The sequence below is a fragment of the Heliangelus exortis genome, chromosome 11, assembly GCF_036169615.1.
Source record: "Heliangelus exortis chromosome 11, bHelExo1.hap1, whole genome shotgun sequence".
NCBI classification, from domain to species: domain Eukaryota; kingdom Metazoa; phylum Chordata; class Aves; order Apodiformes; family Trochilidae; genus Heliangelus; species Heliangelus exortis.
The window spans coordinates 8,525,924-8,550,432 of record NC_092432.1 but is presented as its reverse complement, the minus strand read 5'-3'; the positions used below and the strand labels follow the sequence as shown (position 1 = coordinate 8,550,432).

The window sequence follows — 24,509 nt, the reverse complement described above, 5'->3', positions numbered from 1 at the left end:
GGGTCTCAGTGTTCTTTCCCATCTTTGTATTATCATAAAGTAAATAATAAAATCATTATATGCTCTAACTACAAGCCTGTGTCCAAGGGAAAAAGAGGGGTACAGTCAAGTCTCAGCAATGTTCTTGCTTTTCTCATATGACATATAGGTTAACTATTTCCACTTGATCTCAATATATAATTAGATAATGAGGTTTTTTTCCCCCATGATTTCAAGAACTGAATAACAGGAATTCTATTTAGAGATTTTCTGAGCAAATGTTTCTCATTCTTACTGTTTCTTCTAGTTGCATCAGCACTTTCTTTTTTTCCCCACAGCTCTGGCTAATATAAATTTGTATTTGATTAACAAGTCAGCCAATGAGCCCACAAACAAGTTGGCATGCAGGGTATTAAATAACTAGTAAAGTTGTTGTAAAAACAAATCCAGCAAGAGAGATGCGTTTGAAAGAATATCTCCAAAACAGCAAACATAATTCTACAAATCTTTTTTTAGGTGTTTAGATCTCAGGAACTTTGAGAAGCCCCTGTTTAAAAACGTGACACTAGTATGAACACAGAACATAAAACCTGGGGTCATTTGCTTGCAATCCTTCCCAACTTTGCAGCATCAGCTTGTGCAGCAGGAAAGCCACAGGGGCTTTAAAGGGTACTGCAAAAATCACTGCTCCATGAAGTCCTTGCTGGATACTGTTTAGAAAAGGAAGCTGTGAATGAATAAAGAACACTTTCTCACCACATAACAAAAAAAAAAAGGAGGATGAAAAAATAGTTTCCAGGTGCTTGAACTAAAAAAGGTGAGGAAGTGCAAGTGCACACAGAGGGGAAAAAAAACGCAGTTCCCCTGTGGAAAGAGGAAGGAACAATAACCAGAAGGCACTGAAGAAAATACTTCTTTGTGTGGAAAAAAATGTATATAATCAACTTCTGCTTGCCAAATAGCAGTTGCTGACATATTTCCATGCAATCTGATGTTGTTCTCCCTGCTTGAGTGACATAGCAATGATAGATACATTAATTATTCATTAAATGACATTGAAGTACTTGAATATGCCTACTCATTTCCAAACATCATTCAAATTGCAGCAATACAACACCCTTCCCCCCATTTTGCCATATTAACAGCTGAATACCATAGTTTGTAGTTTAAACTTTGAGTGCTGGCAGTGGGGGGTAATTTTCTTCACTGTGTGTTATAGATAAGGTACAACAGGGGAGCTGGCATTAACAGAAAAGCATAGAACCAAACATTTCCAGACAGAATAAAGAAAAAAGGAATCACTTTGATATCCAGAGCGAAACCTTTAAAAAGCTTTTATCTAAGAAATATTAAAAAAAAAAAAAAAAAAAAAAAAGAGAGAGAGAGAGAGAGACAAGGTGTGAAATGAGCAAAAGGACATTTCTAAAGGCAGATCCATAGATGCTCCAATGTGTGCACACATTGTTTTGTGTGAAGGTTTGTCTTTTTTATATATACACACAGAAAAATGAAAGACAGGAAGGAGGAATCAAGATGTTTTATTGTTGTGGTTTTCTCTTCTTGCTGTTTGGAAGGAAGTCTTCACACTGCTGCTTTAACTGGCCACAGGGTCCCAGCCTCCATTTGCATGATGGAGAGCTCTGCAAAGCGTTTTCCTGAGTGCCACTGCATGCCAGAGTAGATGGAAGATGATTTATGGATTCCATTGCTTATGAGGATAAATGAGGACAGAATTATGCCCAGTTCACTATCTCTCAGATAGTTCCTTGAGGTTATAAAGTTTGCACAGCACTGTCTTACTATAGGTTTATGCCAGCATAAAATCAAAATAATGGGAAGCAGACTACTGAGGTGAGCTGCTCAGGGAATGTATCAAAGCATGGAGAGCTATGGGAAACAAATTTATCTACAGCTGAATCCTATCAGCCATGGAGAAGAACCAGGTTTTGTTCCTAGTTAATGCTCAGTGCTTCAGTCAAACACTCCTGGGTTGTACTATTGTCACCCAGTGTGGTAGTTGATAACTCTACCCACAGAGTCCTGCAAAGTTCAGGGTATAAGCAAATGAATCTGAAAGCTACCAAGTTTTTCTTTTTACAAGAGCAGCGCTTGAAACATCTACCAAGAGTTGTGTCGTCTTAAATATAAGGAGAAAAACTGTTCATGGATCTAAAATCAGGCTGTAATACAATGAGTAATAGAAGTGGGATTCTCTACTTTTTAGGCAGCATGGAGATGACCACTGCCATTCCTGAAAAGAGACACTATAGACTCTATAGATCCCACCTGACTGAAGCTGGCAGTAACATCTCATCAAGATGCAAAAGAAGGCTGAAAGTGAATACTCAAGTCCATTGATATTGATGTTATTTACTGCACGTCTCTCAAATAAAAAGATGGAATTCCAGGTACCTAGAGGGTGTTTCCCAGAGCTCTGTCTATGCTGTCTTCTGAATTGTGACAGAATTGCCATTCTTAGCACATCCTAGGGGCTAAGGTTGGTTTTCTCACTTAACAGCACTGACATTCAAAACTTAAAAAGGAACTCAGCTCTGCTGGTTATAGCTCTGGCCAAAGGCTTAGTGCAAGGAGTTATCTTTTTGGTACATTAACTCTCATTTTCATAGTACTAAGGTCAGGCATTAAAAACCAAACTTGTTTGGGGCAAATGCCACTGAAGTGGTTATATGAGGCTGTGATCTCAGAAAATGCAGAACATTATTTACTATTTGGTTACAAAATGGAAAAGTCCAATATTTGTAAATTAAATGCCCTTGAAAAGGTCCTCTGTTAGGAAGAAAAGCCTTCCAAAATAAGCATCTACTTGGTTCAAGTCCACAGTTCTTTCAACATTTTTGTGAGCTGTAATGCTTTTGTCCTGCAAGACAAACACCCATTGATTTGAACCTTTAATGACCACCAGGCCAGGCTTGCTATATATTTGCTTAATTAATTTCTCTGACCTTCCTTCCATTTAACACTCAGTATGAAATATTTCCCATTTTAACAGCTGTGTGGATGTTGGTCTGAAGCACTTATGATGTCAAAGGCTTTGTATTAATTTACTAAGCAAATTATTTTGAACCCCTTTTTTTATTAAAAAAATGCCTGGTCAGCATAGATTTATGATTTATTTTTTTTAGCTCAATCTGATATAATTTGTCAGATGGATTTAAATTAATGCATGCACATTGACCTACAGGAAGGAGATAGTGACTGTTTCTAGAGATATGAGGAAATTATCTGAAACGCAGGGAGGATTTGAGATAGCCACATTAATTTTTAAAGTTCGAAAGCTTCTTCCTACTTGTAACTAGCTTCAATTTTCTATCTCAACACTCAGTAAAGAGGTAAAGATTGGAAAGAGCAGTACCATATCTGGCACAAAGACTGAGATGCACAGGGTATCCTAGGTGCCACCCAGCAGAGCACACAAAAGCAGGCATTTAAATCTGACAGTATAAGGTGGATTTAGGTTAAATAAATAAATAAATAAATAAATAAAAAAAAAAGAAAAAGGCATGGTCAGAGGTTGGTTCCTAAATGCTGCTGTGGAATCCTTGTACTCATTGAAGTCTTTGAGAATTTAGTAACCTAAATGCAATCAGGTGCATTACTCCTCTATGAACTGTCCTAAGTTCATATTTAAAGCCAGGCATGTACTTAAACCCTTCTGTGAAAATTGCATTCAGATAAGCTATCTAAATTTAAAATATCAGCCTGACTTGTATACTTCCAAATCAAATTTATTTTGACTACAGGTTAATATAAGACACAGCTAAGATGGAGAGAGATGGATTGTGTGATTTAATACTCTGCAATTAAAAGACAAAGCACAGAGTTGCTGCCTTGCAAATGTGTATGTTAAATTTCTGCCAGGATTCTGCTGCCTGCCTGCATGCCAGTGAACTGGGGCAGTTGCCATATTACTGCATGGAAAACTATTGATTAAGTCAATAATTTATTTAGTATGTTTAAAGAAAGGGGGTAAAACACTGGGCTGGTATTGCCATGATGATTATGCTCTTATTATATTTTTTTTAATAAGTACTGCAGCCAACTTCCAGACATTTCAGAAGTGCTCTCTCTCATTTTCTGGCTGGAGAACAAAAGCCTTCATTCTATAAAAGGATAGGATAAATAATATGTTCATTCTAGGACCCTACAGAAAACTCTTTTCCCTAGAATCTTCCACTTACAAACAGTCTTGAAAACAGTCTTGATTTTACTCTATCAGTTTACAGGAGAGATAAACTTTTTTTTTTTTTTCCAACCTGAGAAACAAATATAAGCTGACCTTGCATTAGAACAGATGGAGTTCCAGGTCTGAAGATCCCACAGAGGAGAAACTCAATCCTTGTCTCCATGCTTCTATTACTCAATGCACCATTTACTTGGATAGAGCCAGACCTGCCACCCTCACCCTACTGACATGGGATAAAAGGTTATTTCCACCTCTCCATCTAGCTATCCATCATTCTCCCCTCCCCCCTAGAACCCTGTGGTTTGCCAACATAACCACCTCTGGAATAACTTTCAGATCTTATCTGGGCTATTAAGGGGGAAATTATTTTGAAACACTTTTGACAGAGGTGAAGTAGGATTGTAGCAGATTTGGCACTGGGGTAGAGGAAAAGGAAAGAGCAGCTGGGCAAAATACTCTCAACTGACCACTCTCCTCTCCCTCTCTCTAACCACTGACCTTTATACAACCACAGCAAATAACTCCATCTCACATGGGAGTCAGAGAGGTTTTTGGTGCTAAAGGCCCCAGATATCTCTCCAATGCCCCATTACTGATATGAGTGGGGCAGAGGCTGTACTGTCAGTACCAAGTGATTTTTATCTGACTTGTGGAAAACCCCATGAATTCTCTGCCTGACCCAGAGAAGAGAGACATAGTTAACTGCAACCCACCCTGATGCAATGGTGTGACACTGCTCTGTGTTAAGTCCTTAATAGAAACAGCCTTCAGAAGCTATTTTAATCAATTAAGAACAGTTGGACCCTTTAGCACATGGTTGCCATCATCTACTTGTTATGTACTTAAAATGCAATTATGGACAGGGAAAAAAAAAAAAATGTTCATTTTGTTGACCTCTTTTTACCCAAGTGAATTAAGTCTACTTCTCATCTGCATTCAAAGTCTCATCTGCTTCCTGGCTGGAACAGATTCTGTAAGCTTTTTATTTGCAATAGCAATACAGCAATGACATATGTAAGGCCAGGGTGTGGGGGGGAGCTGAGATGTCTCCTAGCTTCCCAATTATCAGGCTGTTCCAAGTTCCAGTGCAGAATGGTTCCCAGGATGGTGATTCATGAGGTGAATCACCTAGATCCAGCTTCCAGGCTGTTTTCAGGGTTAGAAAAGCAATCTTGCTTCTCAAGGTTAAAAATCATAAAAATAAAAAATAATAAATAAAGAAAGACAGCTTTTAGAGTCACTGTCCATAACACAGAAGCTCTCTGATACTATAAGTTATCCAAGAAACTGGGGACAGAGTGGAAAGAGGAAATGTATGGAGTAGGAATTTTCCAAAACATACATCACTATCAAACCACCACACTTTCACTGGAAGAACCAAATTTGCAGGAGTAAAAGTTACTACACTTTGAAACTCAGATTTCAGTGATTGAAATGTCTTCATACATAGTTTCACCAGCTGACAAACCACATCTGAAATTCAGGGCATCACATGAGAACTCCTGAGAACACAAATGCTCATATTCCCTAAATTACATTGGTGCCAGTTGCTTGCTACCATAATGAGTTTTGTCAGAAGACCTTAAATAGAAAGGGATGGAGGGGAGTCCCTGCAGCATAAACCAGCAGATACATGTACCAGAGTGATGTGCAAGGATGTCCCCAGTTTCTAAAAAGCTGATCTGCATTAATTCCTAAGCACACTGTCATTTAATGGACAGATCTGCATAGGCAAGCTACATTGCACCAGCAGATTGCCAATACAGTTTCAAGGTTACATTTGTAAAAAACCATGCAAATGCTTTAATTGATATCCACTGCAGTAGGTCAACAAGGGAAAAGTAATAATTAAAAAACTAAAAAAAAAAAAAAAAAAAAAAAAAAAAATACCCAACCAAGAACCCCACTGTAGGATTCTGGAATGTTTTTTGTAAACCTAGAGAAGTTTTAATTTGGGACCAAAAAAGCCTATCAAAGCTTAAGGCATCCTTGAAGACTTGTTACTTTAAACTATACCTTCAGTAGGTGCCAAAGGAATAATCTGAACGCTACATGGTCAAATTTAGGTTTTTATGCTGCTACAATAATATGTAAACACTTCCTACTAAAAATTGCATATCTGGCCCTATTGAATATTAGTTGCTGGCACTTACTTTTCAAAGTCAAAATTCTGCTTGGACTTTCCTTTGAGAAAATGAGGGTTTTATTAGTTGGCAGAGAAGGGGAGGTGATACCAAGGGGAAATTGACTTGGGAATGCAGTGTTCCAGTTAGAGCATCTTCTCTGGCAGAAAGGCTTTCCTCAGAGAGAAAGTTCAGCAGGAATTCCTGAGGCTTCTTAGCTCTCAGACCTGGTTTTATGGGGACAGCAGAGGATGCTGAGGTGGTGCCTTCAGATCCAAGGGCTCACACAACAACCTTCACTTTCTCACAGGCAGCAGTGTGTCAGCGTGTGACACTTGCAAAGGAAATAAAACAGCTGAGAAGGAGGAGGGCTGAAGTTTGTGCTCATCATACCACTGCGTGATGTGGGAAATGCCAAGTGTGGGCTATCAGCCTACACAACCCTTGGATTTCACACATGTGTCTTGAAAGCACAAACTTTATTCAGTCCAAATATCACACTGGGTCTCCTTCTCCTCAGACCTTATCATACCAGGTGTCCATGGGCATTTTACTGCTCTTTATTTTCCTGCTTATGGGGGGTGTTTGTCAAGCATTTGTATTTTGGTTAGCCCCAAAAGAATGGGTTAAAAAAACAATGAAACAATCAAGTTCCTACTTGCCCTCAGTCTGCCTGGCTGAAGTCAATGCCATTTTTATGAGGCATTTTATTAGGAAAATAATTTCTCTAGAAATCAACCACCCACTGCCAGCCCAGCATTTACAAAACTAATTTAGTTCAAGGGTGCTCACAGTCAAGTAAATGCAAGCCAAACATTATTCTCTGCTAGGGAAAAGTCATTCAAATAAGAAAGGTACCCAGCCATGTGCAGACCATATTTCACCATGCCCATAAAATGCTGTTTTCTAGCTCAGTACTGTATATCTCTTTGCTTTTGAATGGTTTGCAGTTGCCATGGTCATTCAACCAAGGCAAGATGCCCTGGACAGCTCTACCATCTGAGCCCCATTATTTACTCAGGGGGTCACTCCAGGTTTGATGACCTTGGTGACATTACATGCATCAAGCTGCTTGAAAGAAGCCTCACCAGCCTCCTTCCCACGTTCTGTCTTCTGTAGCAAGCAGCTAACACACATCTTTCAGACATTGAGGATTGGTGTATTTGTAAGAACCAAATTTTATGTCAGTCTCAGGCTGCTTTCCACTGCTGCCCACCCATCCCATTTAAATGGGTGGAGATGCTCAAGTAAAACTCAATTTGCAACGTAGGCTTAAATAGAAAGCCCAGCACTGTCAGGCACTGATCTGACTTGGTATTAAATGGGGTTGTTTGTATCTTTGCTTAGTATATTATCCTTAGTTCTTACTAGTTATTTTAAGTTTACTCATAACAAATAGAAGTTTTATGATTTTATTTGCCTTCCTTTAGAAGTTTTAACTCTTAAACTCTGCTAAAATCAAGGTCTGTGCTTTCCTTTTACAGGTGACTCAAACAATCCTCCCTTAAAAAGCCAGCTGGAAGTAAAACAAGGCTCTGTCCTGCCACAGAGAATCTAGAGAATCCCTGTGCCCTGCCACAGTGCCCACCACACAAAACCTGAACACCTCACACACCTTTGCATCCCAGCCTGTACACACAAAGAGGTCTAATTTTCATGTCGATATGGAGAAAAGAAAACCCCAAACCTCCTCCCCCCCCCTCATAAAAAAAACAAACATACAAACCAAACAAAAAATACAAACCAAACAAAAATAGGTTTTTCTTTTGAGTAAAAAGGAACCCATTTCCCCTTAGCCACTGCTGCCAGATAATTCTTTGTGTTAATTTGCAATGACAGGGGAGAAGATCACAGGCTTTGTTAGTTCTCTTCATCAGCTAACATCAGAAACACTGCAAAGCTGATGAAAACCAGTTGCCTTTGTTCATCTTCTAAGAGAAGATGTCTGCTGAACTATGATGGAGTTATAAAGGCTCTTTCTTCCACTTCACTCTCCCCCCTCCCCAGTCAAAACCCTGCTTTAAGAAACCTGAGTGTTGCTGGCACAGGAGCAGGTTCTGAAACCAGCACTGATGGAATAAACCCAGCCAGAACTGCAGATGAGCAACAGAAAAATAAGTGTGGGTTTGGAAATGAATGTTCTGTCCTTCCAGATGCTCCCAGACTGGGCTCTGACACATCAGACCTCTGGGAGATGTGAAGTCCTTCCTTACCATAACCCAGAGCTATAGGACCATCAAGAAGGCAAAACAATCCAAGGAGAAGGAACATTTAGTCCTAAAAACCAGTTTCAGCTCTGCAATTATCCATATATAAACTTCACCTTAGAAGATGGATAGTTGTGTAATGAGGTATGACTGCAGCCCAGGTACTCTCTAACCTAAATCTTAACACAGAAGTACACCAAACAAGGCAGGAAAATCTAGTTAATCCTAATGGCATTTTACCTTGCTTCCTGCATAGTGTTAAAGCTCATTGGCTGGATGATCCATACTGATTAAGTGTCCTGAGAGAAGGTGTTCACAGGTAATTCAATCTTTTTCAGGACACAAGAATCTGAGGATGTAATTTCTACCTATCTGTTAGATGTGTACCTCTTTCTGGCCCAAAGTCAAGCATTCTGCAAGACAACCATTCTCCATGGCCTGCACTTGCAATTAACTAAGTCTCCAAGAGCACAGACATAAAATGAGCCTGTGACAATAAATAAACAAATAGCAGTCAGGGGGCAGGCAGAAATAACCACTGGGACACATTTCACCTTATTATTCATAGTTTCCTTTCATGCATGAAAAGCTTTTGAGGAATCTCATTATTGAGCTAATATGTAAATGTAAAGAGCTAGAATTAACCTAGAAGCAAAAATCTGTGCCTGGTTTTAAAAGTATCAGGGCTATATTACTTAAAGGTATATACTGAGATTGAAGTTGACATTGGATCAGCCCCTTATTTTAAGTTTTGGTTTTTGTTTTTTTTTTTAAAGTTTCCAGGAGCCAGCCTGAAATCATCAACTATCAAATAAAAAAAGAACATAAGCCTGTTGCTGGGTCAGACCAGTGGTCCACCCAGCCCAGTACTCCATCTCTAGTAGTGTCAGGAGTTGGTGCTCATTGGGGGGCTCTAGCAAGCCTGGCCACCTTTGTCTGTCTGTCCTCCAACATAGAAAACTATTGGGTTATAGGGAACACCCCTGATCTGTGCTCTCAGGATTTACCCATGGATCTGTCCATAACTCATGAAACTCCCATTGAGCTTTCCTGCTACTGTCTCCAGTCCCCCACGTCAGCAAGTGCCAGGGAGTCACTACCTGCTGAATAAAGTACTTTTTCCTGTTTCAAGCTGATTTCCTATTGCCATTGAATGCTGTGAAGTTCCCCTGTTTGGGAAACTGTAGATTATTTTTTTTTTTAATTAGGAGGAAACCATTTTGCCATCCACTTGATCTGCGATTTTGTATAAATCATCTGCCTTTTTCTTAAACCATGACAAGCTCAAACATATAACTTGACCACCTTTTTCCTGAAGAGTCCCACCTTCTTCAGGCCCTTGTCAAGCAATTAATCACCCCTTTGATCCTTTTAAGCCATCCTAAAGAGAACTCCCTAATAGAAGGTATCTATCTATTCCTCAGGCCCACTGACTTGCTTTCAAATTACAGCAATCTCAGTCCACTGAGAACCAGAACAATAAAAGTGGCTGGGAGGAAAACACAAAACAAAACACAACAGCACTTGAGCTCAGGACATTTGAGCATATTCAAAAATTGGTGTGATCCCTGCAAAGGAGAGAAGACCTTCCAAACTGCTGAGTCAGTTCAGACAAGCCCTCAGCGCTCCCTCTATATTCTGTTCGCTTAAAAATGTTCCTTGTGGCTAATGGCACATTAATAAGGTATTGGCTGTCAGGTGCTGTGCCAGAAACATGGTCTTTTATAAATTGAACATGTACAAAGGTTCTGGCAGTCTGATTCCCAATGACCCACTGACAAGCTACTGATCTAGCTGAAGATGTAGAGATGGAATGTAATTGCACACAATCTTTTTAATCAAGGACTACACTTCCAATAACCTGCAGCGGTGGCAACAAAAAACCAACATCAGGCTGTAATACATGGCTGGAATCAAAGCTCCTTTCAATACAGTCTTAATTAAAGTGTGGCTCTGAGTACAAGCTTTATGGAATAGTCAATGAGCTTCCATCTGAGGAAAGGGCCTTTCTTGATGTGATGAAGTGGCTGCACATGTACTTAGAGTATAATCAGAGAAGAAGCATGTGGAAACACAGGTAGAGCTCAGGCCACGGGCTGCACTTGGTAATACTATCACTGCAGAGGGGGGTCAGAGGGGAGGAGGGAATGAAAAGACATTCATCATCCCTAAAAACCCCAAGCACAAACAAAGCTATGGTCAAAGCCATCACCAGCACAGGTCAGAGCTGCTTTATGGGAGCCACCCAGCATTCGGGTGGCCAAGAGCTGCAGACTGAGGTGATCCAGGGACCACATCCCAGAAATAGTGATGATGACCCAGGCAAAAGCCGTTTGTTGTTTTTCACCACTTGGACAGACTGCAATGTCAGGTTGTGCTGTTGGTCACTAATTCAGTACTTTGCCCACCTCATGCCACCAAAGCCCATTCAGAAAGCAGCCAACTGCTTGAATATTCTCAAAGATAATTTTTGACTCCCGTCTGTCTTTGATTTAACAAAAATGTTACTTTACACCCACCCGCCTGGCACTTCTCAAATATATTCTGCAACCAAAAGATGCTGAAAGTTTAGAAGGTTTTGCCATCCCTGTACATAGCCACAGAACAGCATAGCAACCCATCACAGGGGTCAGGAAAGCTGAACAGTATTTGCATGGGCTGCACTTTGCTAACCAGCCTCAATCCCAAGAAAGTCGTGAGCTTGTACAGACACAGAGCACAGGTCCTGAGCACGACAAGAGACCACAAAGAGCTGGGACAGATTGCTGATCCTGACTGATCCCACTCCTGTGAGCAAAGGAACATTTACCCTTTCTCCCACCCTTGCTCAGTGATACAGAGAATTTGGAGGCTGCTCTATTTGTTATCTTCCTGCAGAACTGGATACAAGAGTTCAATTATCCTTAAATTCTTACCAGGATCCTTCACTCCTGCCAGTACTGTCATGGAAATATAAAGCATGTCTCAAGGTCTTGGTTCATTTGTAATAAGAATCATCTGGCCTCTCTCTGGAGGCAGATGCAATCCATCCATGGGACACAGTTGAAAATATGGTTTATCTGGATGCCAACTGGATTCTCATCTGAAAGCAGCTTTGTGCAGTATTCACATACAGGACTGTACAAAAAAGAGGGGGGGTCTGAAAATGTGAAGATTTTCTGTGATGTTGGGTTGTTTGGCTGGTCACACCAATTCCAGATGGTGCTCCAGGCATTCGGTGTCTCTGAAAATGGGCCAATTTTCATTCTCCTAGTTCTTATAGTAGTAAGAGAAAACCTGTTCTCTTGAGAAAAGAAAACAGAGAAAAACTAAATAATATTTCTACTTCTCCTGTTGGCAAATTATCACCAAAAGTAGTTAACACGCTGCAACAATTTTGGCAGGGGCTTTGGTGGGAGCCCAGTGCTAATCTTGTGTCATTTTGGTTTGAACCAAATCACTCTCTGGACTTTGAGCTTTACTTTTGCTTGCAATTATTTGATCAAATTCCTCTCCCTGTAAATTTCTGACATGTCTGAGAAAAGCCTGTATTAAAAATACTGATGAATTAGTTACCAGGAATAATTGATGAGTACTCACATGCACAAAACATAAATCCTTTACTACAGCAAAGCTACCTGCAACTTTTTCTTTTGCTGTATTGCCTCTGACTTTTTAAATTAATATCTTCTTGACAAGGACTTTTCTTAATTAGTGAGAATTTAACTTCTTATTTTAAAATAAGCATTTCTGAAATGAAACAGGGCTATGTGATTTATTCACAACAATGTTTGAGGTAGTTCCAGAGGTGGAACCCCAGCTATTTTGGTAAGCATTCATCCACAATACTTTTTCCCAAATGTCAAAACATTGGTACAGCCTCAACCTGATTCAAGCATATGTAGCTTTTCAAGACAAAAGGGCAGAAGATCTGTGTCTGGAAAATAGCCTTCAAGTTAGAGAATACTGGATACCACCACCAAAATGTTGATATTCATCTAATAAGGAGCTGCTGTTCTACCACATAGAAAAAAAAAGTTAAAAAATATAATTAAATCTTCAGAGAAGGAGTTGAAAACTTTTTCTTTATCCCTCCCTGTCGGCTTCACTGCAGTGAAGAATTTCCTCATAGCTTTGCTTGTAGTTCTCCTGGCTAGCAGCCATATTTTGATTTCAATAACTGACAGGACCAACAGGCACATTTGTGTCTGTCCATAGGATTTAAACAGCAGACTTCAAACAGTAGATACCCCATTAAAGTTATTTCATATCTATTCAGACCTTACAAGCCTTTCCTTAAATGCCAAATCAATTTGTTTCTCCAAGACTCCTTTATGTTGGCCACTCACTCTGCTGAGGGGATGCACACACTGCACCTCATTGCACTGAGTGATAAGAAAAGCAGCTTCAGACTCCTTAACAAAATGCACAGTGAGGGAAAGATGGTCATGCTGCAGCCAGACATTCTTTTTCAAGCCCATCTAAACCCGACATATCACAGGTATTGCTTTGCATTTTCCAGGCTTGATCTATTAAAGAGTTCCAGTACCTGATGAATCAATGTTCCCAACATTCCCCCGGGTGGAAGAGAGCACTGCAGGAGGATGGGTGGAATAATGTTAAGATTAATAAAATCACTGCAGCTCTCACATCCACAGTAGAAATACAAATAGGGAACCAAAGAAATGGCCCTGCAGCATGCACAGGAGACACAGCTCTCCCAGGGTTGAGCTGTTGGCTCACACCTTGCTCAGAGCCTGAGCAGCTGATGACACTATGAGTAAGATGGATCAAAACATCCAGAACTGGGGGCTCAGAGAGCACTACCAGTCCTTTATCCTTTTGCTCCCCTATGGATTGTAAAGCAGCTGACAAAGATGACATTCCAGGTTCAGTCCTGGCTTTACTGCCCATGTTTATCAAGTAGATGTTGGTCAACTCCCAGTGCTTCCCATCATAGTGTTCAGTAGCCAGGAATTCATAAGGTCCATCACTGATTCCACCCCACCCTGTTACCCCTGGACTACCATTTCAAGTCTCTTTCTCTGCAAAAAGCTCCTGGAAGTCCTCAGGCTCCCACTTCAGTAAAGCTTAATCAAGGATTATCTAATGCAAGGTGAACTTTGGGAGACCAGAGGAACTTCTCTGTCCAGAACCCAACTGTCCATCCGTTTGCTCAATAGCTCTAAACAGCAACACACTCCCGAGCACAACCATCTATGTTTTTATCTTTTGTTAACAATTAATACCACAAGGTCTCTGAGTGAGAAATTATTTCAAATTATAAGCAACCTCAAATTATAAGCAACCCATAGTTATTTTAAGTGCATGTTGCATTTTTTCTCAATGAAAACGAAACTTATTCTTTCCATGAGGTTGTGTAAGGAGGAAACTTTTCTGCAAAATAAATTTTTAACACTTTACCCATATTTGTGTTTGTTTTCATCGTTTTAAGAACCCACAAATGACACGTTTAGTCTTCAGAGGGAATATTAACACCCAGTAGCTTATGACTGATTAAAAGCAAGTGTGTTAAGGGAAGATTGTCTCTTGACCATAAGTGACTGCACTAGATTAAATACATGAGTTTGCATAAACTGAGTATAAAGATCTGAAGTCAATATGCAAAGCAAGCAAGCAAAAAAACCCAAAATAAAAAAACAAACAAAAAAACCCCCCAACAAAACCAAAGACAAACAACACACACACAAGAAAAAAACACCACCACCAAATAGTGGGTTAAAAACAAAGATTACACCTGCCTGTGTGTTACAAGTACATAGGAGAAATCATGCTCAGAGGAAGCCAGAGTTACTGATATAAAATATTGATTTTCTGTTGGAAGTCCTATAGGTATAAAAGGACAATTAATTTTTAAATTAAGGTAGTGGTCATATTATTGCTCCCTGGATATAGAAAGCAGCTCATCTGTCTATATCTATCCACAGCATTTGATTCTGCTCAAAGACATTGAGTTTTTTAATGAAAACTAGATTGCCAGGAATACTAGAGTGTGATTAAGTGTCCAGACTGCACTTTTATAGATCTGAACATCCAATTCAAGGCGAGCTCATTTGACACACACAAAATACATTCCTGAGCAGCACCTCACCTTCTTTCCCTGGCTGTTCACCTCTATTCCTTCGATCGAGCAACTCCCTGTCCTGCCAAAACCCCTCACCTGGGATTTGGGGTTACAGTTGGCTTGTTCTTCTCTTCAGCCTTCACATCCTACACCTTAAATCTCCTTTCCATACCAATATCTCAGAGTAACCATCCTGAAAACATCCAGGTAGGCTTTTAATTACCCAAATCTCATCTCCTCCCACTTGGACAAATCTCTCACTCTACCACTGCTCCAAATAGTACTGCAGACATCATACCGTGCTCCTTCCTTCAGAGGTTCTCCCAGCCATGTGTGAGCCATTTGCCCTTTCAAAGGCCACGACAGCCTCTCCCCAGCTGTTCTCACCATCTATCTTGGTCACAAAAAGGCCAACCCATGCTTCCTGTTAGCCCTTGTTCCAGGATATGTCCCTTGTGGTCACCATCCAAATCCCCTTCAAAGATGGGAGAGGAGTCTTACAGAGGCTGTCTGCAAAGTAAACTTCATTGTCCCTCTTATACTCAAGGTGTTGGGTCATTGGCATTGGGTCCCCAGCCATTCCCTGTCTCACCATGTGCTTTCCAAGCCAAGTATTGTTTTTATTTCACACAGACTATAAGTTCCCTGGAACAGTTGCTGTCATTTTGGTCTGTGTTCAGAGACCTTAACATGGTAGATGTGGTCCTGATGCACATGTAGCAATGAAAAAATTAAGGTTTTAAGCAATCTGAGCTGGTGAGCAGGAGACAAGGCTACGATTAGTGGTACCATGTGTCTGAGCACCAGGTTCAACTTCTCATCCTCTGGTCTAATTAGGGCTTTAGGAATGGAAATTCACCAGACATTGAGTTCCCCAAGAAGAGAATCAAATTTTCTTACCCTTTGTCTGACTGTGGTGATGCAGCAGGGTTTGAGGAACTCAGCATAAATGTGGTCTGGACTCTGGGACATATAAAACTTGAGAGAGTTAACAATATTAAGTGGGGAAATGGGGTCATCATCCAGCAAATTTGTCTGGTTGAAATTACTTTGTGTAAAACCAATAAATTACTTTTTTATTCCTTTTTTTTTTTTTTTTTTTTTTTTACTTTTTTATTACTTTATGTAAAAATAAATAAATAAATCGATAGAGTTCTTAAGCCCTGCTGTATCAGCTCAGGTTAATCAAATAGTTTTGCTTAAATCAAATGAAACATTTGATTTCAATTCTGAACACTTCTGTAAAAAAAAAGGATTAAAAATTAAAAATACTAACTAGAGATTCAGACTCCAGTGCAGGAGCTATTCAGACCTGGTTGGTTTTTTTCACTATGAACGAATTTTTTTGCTTCTGATTTTTTTGCATCCTCAACGTTCTTCTAGGGAATGCCTGGCAAACAAATCCCTTTTGCACATGACTGTATCCAATTGCCTCGGGCTGTCACTGGAGCGATTCCCAACTGCTCAACGACTCCGTAACGCCCACATCCTGCCAGATGAGCAACTCTGAATTGTAATTGTTTCTTTTTTTTTTTCTCTTCCAGAACACACCGGTGAGCAGAACTGCTTCCAGGTCTGGGTGGACGTGAACCTGAGTGGAGCCTGAAGGCCGTGAAAGCCACACCGACTGACAAAACTTTTAAAATATGACTACAGTCAAGATTTCAACTCCACAATGCTGCTGTGCTGGGATGTGACACGCTGCCTACCCAGGGCTGGAAGGTAGGGATGTGCTTGCATATATGCAATTGTATAGTTTTTCATCCCTCCCCTCCCTGTATGTATCTACTGTTTTGGGAAAGGAGTATAGAAGAAAAATATATAATGTTTTGAAATCTATCCTATGGCTTATGATGAGCAGAAACATGATTAACCAGCCTAGGAACTGGTATGATTTAGACAGCTCTGCAATATATAGGGTACATCGTTACCTTATATTTAAAGTGACAGTGCCAGGATTGCCAGGTTTGGGAAAAAATCCCCTGTATTTTAAAGTATATTGTGTAGGTAATGGTGATCGTGAAACTCAGCCACACCAACGAGCACAAGTGTTAAACTGAACCTGTAACAGAGCTGGTGTACTGCAGGATGCCAACATATCTCTGTCTGCTTCTGTACACAAACTGATAAAAGATTAATACATCTTCTCTTCTGTGAAATATATCCTCCCCTTCCTGATGAAAAGAGTACTTGGAAACACAAAACAAACAGCAGAGCAAAGACCAGATGCTCAGGAGAGACTCTTCAGTGAGGTCCCCACGTTCTTTATGCCCAGGCCATGATGCCTGACTGTGGCACAGGACTGCCAGGCTGCAGGGTTTCCTGACTGCAGGAATGATTGGACAAGAGCAAGCTGCAGGGACCAAGGCATCCAAACTACATGATGCCAACCTCTCCAAAGAGACACAGCTGCTGCCTGGTCTTGGCTCTATGTAAGCCACAGGGAGCCAAGTGCACAAAGTCACTTTTGGTATGGAATTTCACTGCCCAGCACAGCTTCCCTGGGTTGCTGAGGCTGCCTGCAGCACCCATCTGTTTTCAGAGAAGTTCAGAGGGGGAGAGAATGCATTGAAACACCTGAGGATGGACAGAAGAGAGTACACTCAAGACTGCTAAACTTAATCTGAACCAGAGATTGCCCCCCCATCTGTTGGTGTTGTTCAAACTAAATAGTGTGTTTAACAAATGTGAAGAAATTGAAAAAAAAATCTACAGCGAGGTTCTGGCAAGCTGGAAAAAAGTAATTTTCTACAGTTCAGCGAAAACATGACCATTCAAGTGTGAACCTTTATAATTGTTTCTGCTAATCTTCCCCACTCCATGCTCCACACACATATGCTGTCAACATCAGCAGTGCTGGTAAATAAGAGCAAAGCATCCATCCAGCCAGCTCATAGCCAAAGCAAGAGGTAGTTTCAATAGCACCGATGGATTTCACAAGCCAGACAAGGATCTGCAAAACCCTTCTGCTAACATACACAGCACATTCCCCTGTGGCTGAGGAGGATGGTAGGGTATGCAAGCAGGGTCTTCTTCAGCATGGTCCAGTTGTGTTTCAACCTGTAAGACCCTTCCACGCACCCCCTCCAAGCCTGGGGGAAGTGGAGGAGGAAATGAAAGGTGAGACTGAGAAACTGGCTGAGGAACTGGAAAATAAGCAGAATAAATTGTTCAGCTATTACAGAAATGGAAGACCACAAATACCTGGCAGACAGCAGGGAACAGCCAGGAGCTGCCCTGCAGGAGCCCCTCTTTGTGCTGGGAGACACAAGACAGAGTGGATATTCACATGGGAACCAGCTTATTCCCTACCTGTGTACAGGTTTATCCACAGGGAGATCCTTAGCTGCAGCAGTGCTGAAGGATTTTTGGGAAATGTTAGATCAAACAGCTTATTGACTATAAGACCAGGGAGCTGGACTTTCTAAAGGGTAATGAGTCCTGGTGAATGTGTGCAAATATCCCCTTCCACATCTGGGACCATCTTCTGGTCTAGAATGTCTGCCTGGTGTATACCAGGGGGATGTTCCAGCAACAACAAATTAATCTGGAGACAACTGCCTCAGACACAAAGCCTGTTCCAGCACCTAGAACTGTACAGAGCTAGTAAATGTCTCTATATTGCCAAGGCTGCTGAAATGCTATTGCAATAACTAACAGTGCAGAACATCACCAAATGCCTTCTGACACTTAATCCACCCTGCAAACGGGATGAGCACCAGCAGTATGTTGGCACAGCTCTGACAAGCTGGACCTGCAGAGGTTTCCCTCTCTCACACTGCTGGTGCACAGACAAATTCAGATGAACAGTCAAGCCCTGAGCAAGGAAAGCAACTTGGAAAACCAGGTCCTTCTGGCCAGCCCCAGGAAATACCTTCTCCATCGCTAATGATTTAATTCAGACTTGTAGTCACAGCCTGAAGTTTATGGGGAGAGCAGGAGGAAAAATATCCAATTTATACAGCCTCAAAATACAGCTTTTTGGAAAAAATCTTTATATTCCCACTGAAAAAAAAACCAACCAAACAAAAAAAAAACAAACAAAAAACCCAAAAAACACAAAACACAAAAAAAAAAAAAAAAAAAAAAAAAAAACTTTTTGACAAATCAGATCAACCTAAACCTGAAACCATTAGACTCATTGTAGTTTTCTGTGTGAACTGCAACCTAAATGCCATAGGTTTCACTCTCCCCTCTGGGTAAAGCTTTCTGCCTGCCAGACCCTATCCAGCACATGCTTTTCCCTCCCAGTAGGAGAGGGGCTGCAGGATAGCTCAGGTGTTTCATAGGAAATATCACCCAGCCACAGCAGAGGCAAGCAGAAGGATGCAACACTTGAACCACAACTTCCATGGGAACGTGTGATGCCATTTTGAAGAGGAAAAAAAAAATCTACAAGAGATGAATCTCTACTTGAAAGTTTGAATCACTTTCTGAGTAAATGATGCATCTTTTCGAAGAAAGTACATTTGACTGAAAATGCAATTTTTCATCAGAGATCAGTACTGATGGAAATTACCAGGTAGTTCTGTTTTCTGCAGGAGGTAACAGTGTGGAATCAAATCCATCCTTGCCAGAACTTCATACGGGTATATCAGGAAGGACTGGGCTATCTTAGTAGTTCTGTTAACATCTTTTTTTCTGCTGCTGCTGCACAAAAAGAAAAAGTATCCATACTTATAACCCAGCCTTGCTGACAAAGTCTCTTTCACCAAATGAAGTTACAAACTGTAAGGTAAGACCTCTTGGCTGGTGAAACAGAGTGATGAGGAAGGATCTTCTGGGAATAAAAGAGCTCTGATCTGGCCTGACACCTGATCAGGCTAGGTGAGCATTATAGCTCTGCTCCCATTACTCACCCATTTCTTTACTGGCCCAAGCTTGCTGGTCCATCCTAAGGATCTAACTGGTGAACACATGTGCTGTCTGCTTGGTTTCATTCACTGTGTCATCAGCTTCTCTTTCATCTCCCTGCTGCAGGACCAGCTGTCACAGTAATTTCTGTGCTTTCAGGAAATAAAAGAATCTGCCATCCTTGTGCTTGAAATAGACTGGAGGGCCCAGCTGATTTATACTTGCCCTGTAGGATCTAAGAGGTGGTGAAACTGGAAAACTACTTGAAAAGGAGTAAATTAGGAGAGAGAGAAGGAATTACAAATTTTGGAAATAAAAGGTCCTCAGTTCACCCAGGGTACAAGAGGTCAGGAGTCACTGGGTCACCCACTCACAGCTGGTACAGGATGATGAACACAATGATCCAGCCAGATGTGAATTGCTACTGCAATAGCCCTGCCAGAAGCAGCAGCAGCTCACTGGAAATGTAACCTGGCAAACCTGACTCCATAGATAAAACCTGTACCTGGGATTTCCTCACTGCATCAATGAGGTTAGAGAGAGCAACTGGACTACTTGATACCAAAGTTTCACCCAATTCTCCCTATGGTTCAGTACCTTCCCTTTCCCATTTTTCTTCTCCATATGAAGCAGGGATTGTTTTTCAGGTTGGTTATTGCATTGATGTGAACAGCTTTGATGTGTGATTTTTATTTTAAAGGAGGATTCCATATTCCTGCTCTTTTACAACAGCAGCCCTCAACACTTCTAACTCTTACCTTGACCAAAGGTGGATGTAAGGAAAAGTTTCCCCAGTCCCTGGGCAGTGACTCATTCTCTAAGTCAGGGCAGTTCCTCTCCTTCAGCATCATCATACAAAGCAATTTGTGTGAGCAGCCTGGAGGCAAATTTGCAGAGGCAGAAGGGAGTCAATATCTGCTGAAGTCATTTTGGTTATGGATTCAGACAAGGAGGTCAGAAGAGACTTTCAGCTACGCAGGCATCTGCATCAAATAAAATAATCCTTATACTAATCACATAATCCTCTGTACCTCTCTAGGTGATAAAACACCCACTTAGTTTTATCGCTCCTAAAAATCTTCTATTGCCCTGGAGAAACTCTGAGTACCAAAGATTAAATGTTACAGAAAATAAATTCACATAATTTTCACTTTGCTTTGCACCAGTGAGAGATGAGGGATGTTTGGACAGAGAGGAAAAGTCAGGATAGAAAGTTTTCTCTGCCATTTTCTCTGCCATTTGTCTGCTCTTTCACAGCAGCAGAGGAGAGGAAATATTTCTGACTGGAAAATGCCGAGACAAGAACGTTATCTGGGCCTCTTCTGAGAGATAATATTTCAGGTGAATAGTGTTCCTTCTCCACTGCTTCTCTTTTCTTTGTTAGCATCATTTTTTATTGTCTAATATCTTAGCAAGATGCATTCATGGACTGAATTAAGGTAGAGATGAAGGCTTTCCTGTTCACTGCTCTCACCATTACCCAAGCTATGATGTTTCCTGCAGGTTTGTTTCCCTAGAAGAATATACTAAACAGGGAAGTTTTCTCTTTCCAGCTGTACCCCTGGGTTTCCCCACTCTCAGGGGCAGCAGCCTGTGGTCTCTGATCCCATGTTTGTTTTGCAGGTGGTCGATGATGTTAGGAGGAAATATAAACCCAGATGAAGAGCGGCAGAAGCAATGGAGGGACCAACCCCAGAGCCCGTGTATGTTGATGTGGACAAGGGACTGACATTAGCATGTTTTGTTTTCCTCTGCCTCTTCTTAATTGTGATGATTATTCGATGTGCAAAAGTCATCATGGACCCTTACAGTGCCATCCCAACATCTACATGGGAGGAGCAGCATCTAGATGACTGAAAGGACTTCTCTAGGCAGAGCCATAAAATGCTGCCATCCAGGAGGCTTTTTCCTCCCAGGAAGGCTAACACACAAACAGCCATTTCCAGATATGCAGGACAACAGCAATATCAGAGCACACAGTGTGAATGATTCTTGCTCAAGAGATCAGGAGAACAAGAAGCCATTCTGGCAGTACAGTTTAATACTATGCAGCAACCTTTATTTTACTGAAAATACTATTGTAACTCAAGTAGCACAAGACTCACCACACTTTTCCTAAGATAACTCTTGGTCCTGCACAGTTTGTCCTCCCCCCTTCAGAGTCTTCCACTAATCCAAGGTAATCAGAATTCAGAAAAGGAACAGGTTTTGTGTTTCCTGGGAACAGATTGCTTCAAATATCCTACTTAGTCATTATATTTGTGTTTAAAAAAGGCCCAGATTTTATAGTTTTGTATCCAAGATCATCTCTAAGTAGAAGCACTAAAGCACCCCTGGTCAAGTAGGTTTATGCGAGTAGTTTTATTCTCTACTCACTTGGTCCTACACAGGCAGCACTGCTGCCATGGTTCCAGTGACTGGGATACTGCAGCACTCAGACTGATGTTCCCAAGGAGGTCAGGAACTGCTGCTGACCCTGTAGCACCACCTTGCTCTATCCTACTCATGCAAACACTGGTCAGATCATCTGCCATGTGTCAATGGATTAGCCATAAATGTAAGATAATTCATGAGGAGCTTGGAAGCCACCACAAGTCCATGGAGCAGAGCTTGGACACCGCTGTTTTAAGCTACATAGAACTGGCTGTGAATTTCAGTGTGATTCCACGTGCAACTTCATCTTGAGTGGAATGAGATATGAATAGAATGACAAAAACAATAAGCAAGGAGACATTGCTCCAGCTTTGTCACTCAAACTCCTCAGCATAACGGTTACATACAGTAACATGCAATAACATGCATTCTACCTCAGAGAAATTCAGCACCTTTAAAATAAGAATTTTCCCACAAATTCATAAGGTGAATAGCTGTACGTTTCCCCCTCTCAATTCATGAAGACAGCCATTATGCAAGAAGGCTTAAGTGAACAGGGAAGTTGAAGAAATTAACCTTTTGAAGACTGGGGATTGAGGGACTCCCATGTCCTCTATTCCCCCTAAGGTTTGCTCACTGCTGCCTTTTCTAGTGACTACGTGTTTGACTTCAGTGATTGTAAGGAGCTGCTGAAGCATTATGGAGGAGGTACTGCAACCACAACAAGCATCAGGAGTAGACAAGAATTGTAAGCACAAATCTGCAAGAAGGGCATCTCATTATTTCACCTTTCCATCCTACCTGACCTCCATAAGGTGAAGCACAGTGAAAACAAAGGTTGTGGCAAGGAATCTGGGCAGACCTTGTTGGTTACAATTCCCAGTTCTGACAGATTTGTTTGATGATCACACAGCCCACTTCATGTGCCTCAATCTACTCATCAGTGAAATGGGTCCAATGACATTATTTTGTCTGTCTCATAACACCAAAAAGTGCTTGGAGATCCTTACAAAGGGACACATTTACAGCTCCTCTTTGGGAAACTAATGGGGAGGGTCTGAATCTCAGTACAGACTGAGGAAAGTTCTCTCCAGGCAGAGGATATATCCAGCTCTCCATTTATTCACTCATTAAGATTGCAGGACTTTGAGTCATGACAAATAGCACCTGGCTTTGTTACATTTACCACTGATTTCTGAGGGCAGTCTGGATGTAAGGTGCTCAGCACTGTGATTAAAGACAGCCCAAATAGGCTATGAGGGATGTGAGATTTTTGCATGGATCTTTTGCACTGCACATTTTTTGCTAATCTCTGTTGTAGGAGATCCCATTCAGGAGGCAGATTTGAGGACTGGCTTTAATCCCACTATTCTCTAGCAAGAGACCTTCCACTGCTTCAATTACCCACTGCAGATTGCTCATCAGGATGTTATTTCACCTCAGTTTCTGCTAGCCAGTTGATCACAAGTAAGTGAGGATTTTTTCAGGCATGAACATTAATGTTCACCCTACTTTGAGCAAACACATTGGTCTCACTTGTTTGTGAGTCTATCTATCCATACCATAGGATGGGTGAAAGTTTAGAACCCATTTTTTTCATTAAGTCCTGTGTCCCACTTGAATATTAATGGATCTACTTACAGAACAAACAAAGTCTATCTCCAGGCTAGAGATGCTTTCAGTTTGCAGGTCACCTGGCTGCTTCACAGCTGATGCACAGCAAGAACAGAGCTTGTCATTACCCCTCCCAATGCCAGTGCTCCACTCAGGCTTTATCTGCACATTGAATTCTTTGGCTTTGTCCTGTGGCACTGATAAGCTCCTGTTGAGCTAAGGACTTGCACATGTGCTTAAGTTGAAGCCTCTGAGCCAGCTGGCTGACTACAGAGACCAGGGTCAGTCATGTGCTGTGTCCTTGGCAGGGCAGGGACAGCAGTGGAGTCCTTGCAGGAGCAAAGCCTGTGTGAGAACAAAGGGTTAGGAATGCAGGGGGAAAAAATGACAAAGTTAGCTTTGCAAGAATGTTTGCCAATTTTTTTTTCCTTTGGCCAGCTATACAAACCATTTTATTGTTTTTCCTGAAAATCTTAATGGAAAGACCCCTATGGGTAGCCCTATTTTCTAATAGGGCACTTGTATCTGATACAACCAGTCAAGTCCATCCTTCTGCTGACAAAAAGGTCTGCATAACCATCCACACGTTCATGTCCAGTCTTTTCACAGGACCATAAAAAAGGTCAATAGGATCGGTTTTATACAGATAAAGTAAGAGCATTCCAATTTCTGCCTTTCCTTGAGCCCCCCAGTTATAATCACACAGCCTCACAAAAGCAATACTAAACATCACACTGAAAGCTGAAAGATTTGGGACTTGCCTTGCATTCAGAGTTGGGACTTGCCCACCCCAGCAGGTTCCCTCTCAACACTGACCCCCAAGCCTGGTGTGCAAAGCTGTGCTCCTGGCTGGTGAAGGGTCTGGTTTAGAGGGACTGCATCACTGGGCTTGGTAATAGTTTCAGCTGCATGCAGCAAGTGCCTCTGCTAGTTTTGGTTTGGGTTTTTTTTCTCTTTTAAATTATGCCATTCTACTAGGGATTGCACTCAGAGGAAATAATTGAAACTTGTTGCAAGTGTATTTATCTAACACAATAAAGAGCTTCAACATGGAAAGCCTTCTTGTTGTCTCTGTTGTGGTTCACTGCTAT

The 24,509-nt window shown here is 41.2% G+C and overlaps 2 protein-coding genes across 4 annotated transcripts in view; one reads left to right on the top strand and one right to left on the bottom strand.

Moving 5' to 3' along the window:
- CTXND1 (cortexin domain containing 1) overlaps window positions 1-24,474 on the top strand; it is a 35,998-nt gene extending 11,524 nt beyond the window's left edge. The window contains exons 2-3 of one of the 3 annotated variants that reach the window (XM_071754366.1): window positions 16,122-16,299; window positions 21,055-24,474. In XM_071754366.1, the coding sequence (XP_071610467.1) occupies window positions 21,109-21,288 (180 nt within the window). In that variant the 5' untranslated portion in view covers window positions 16,122-16,299; window positions 21,055-21,108 and the 3' untranslated portion in view covers window positions 21,289-24,474. Of the gene's footprint in view, window positions 1-15,973; window positions 16,300-20,704; window positions 20,773-21,054 lie in introns of those variants that run through there. The other 2 variants (XM_071754367.1, XM_071754368.1) reach the window with 2 other exon arrangements.
- ARNT2 (aryl hydrocarbon receptor nuclear translocator 2) overlaps window positions 1-24,509 on the bottom strand; it is a 173,066-nt gene that overhangs the window by 148,391 nt on the left and 166 nt on the right. The gene's annotated exons all lie outside the window — the stretch shown is intronic.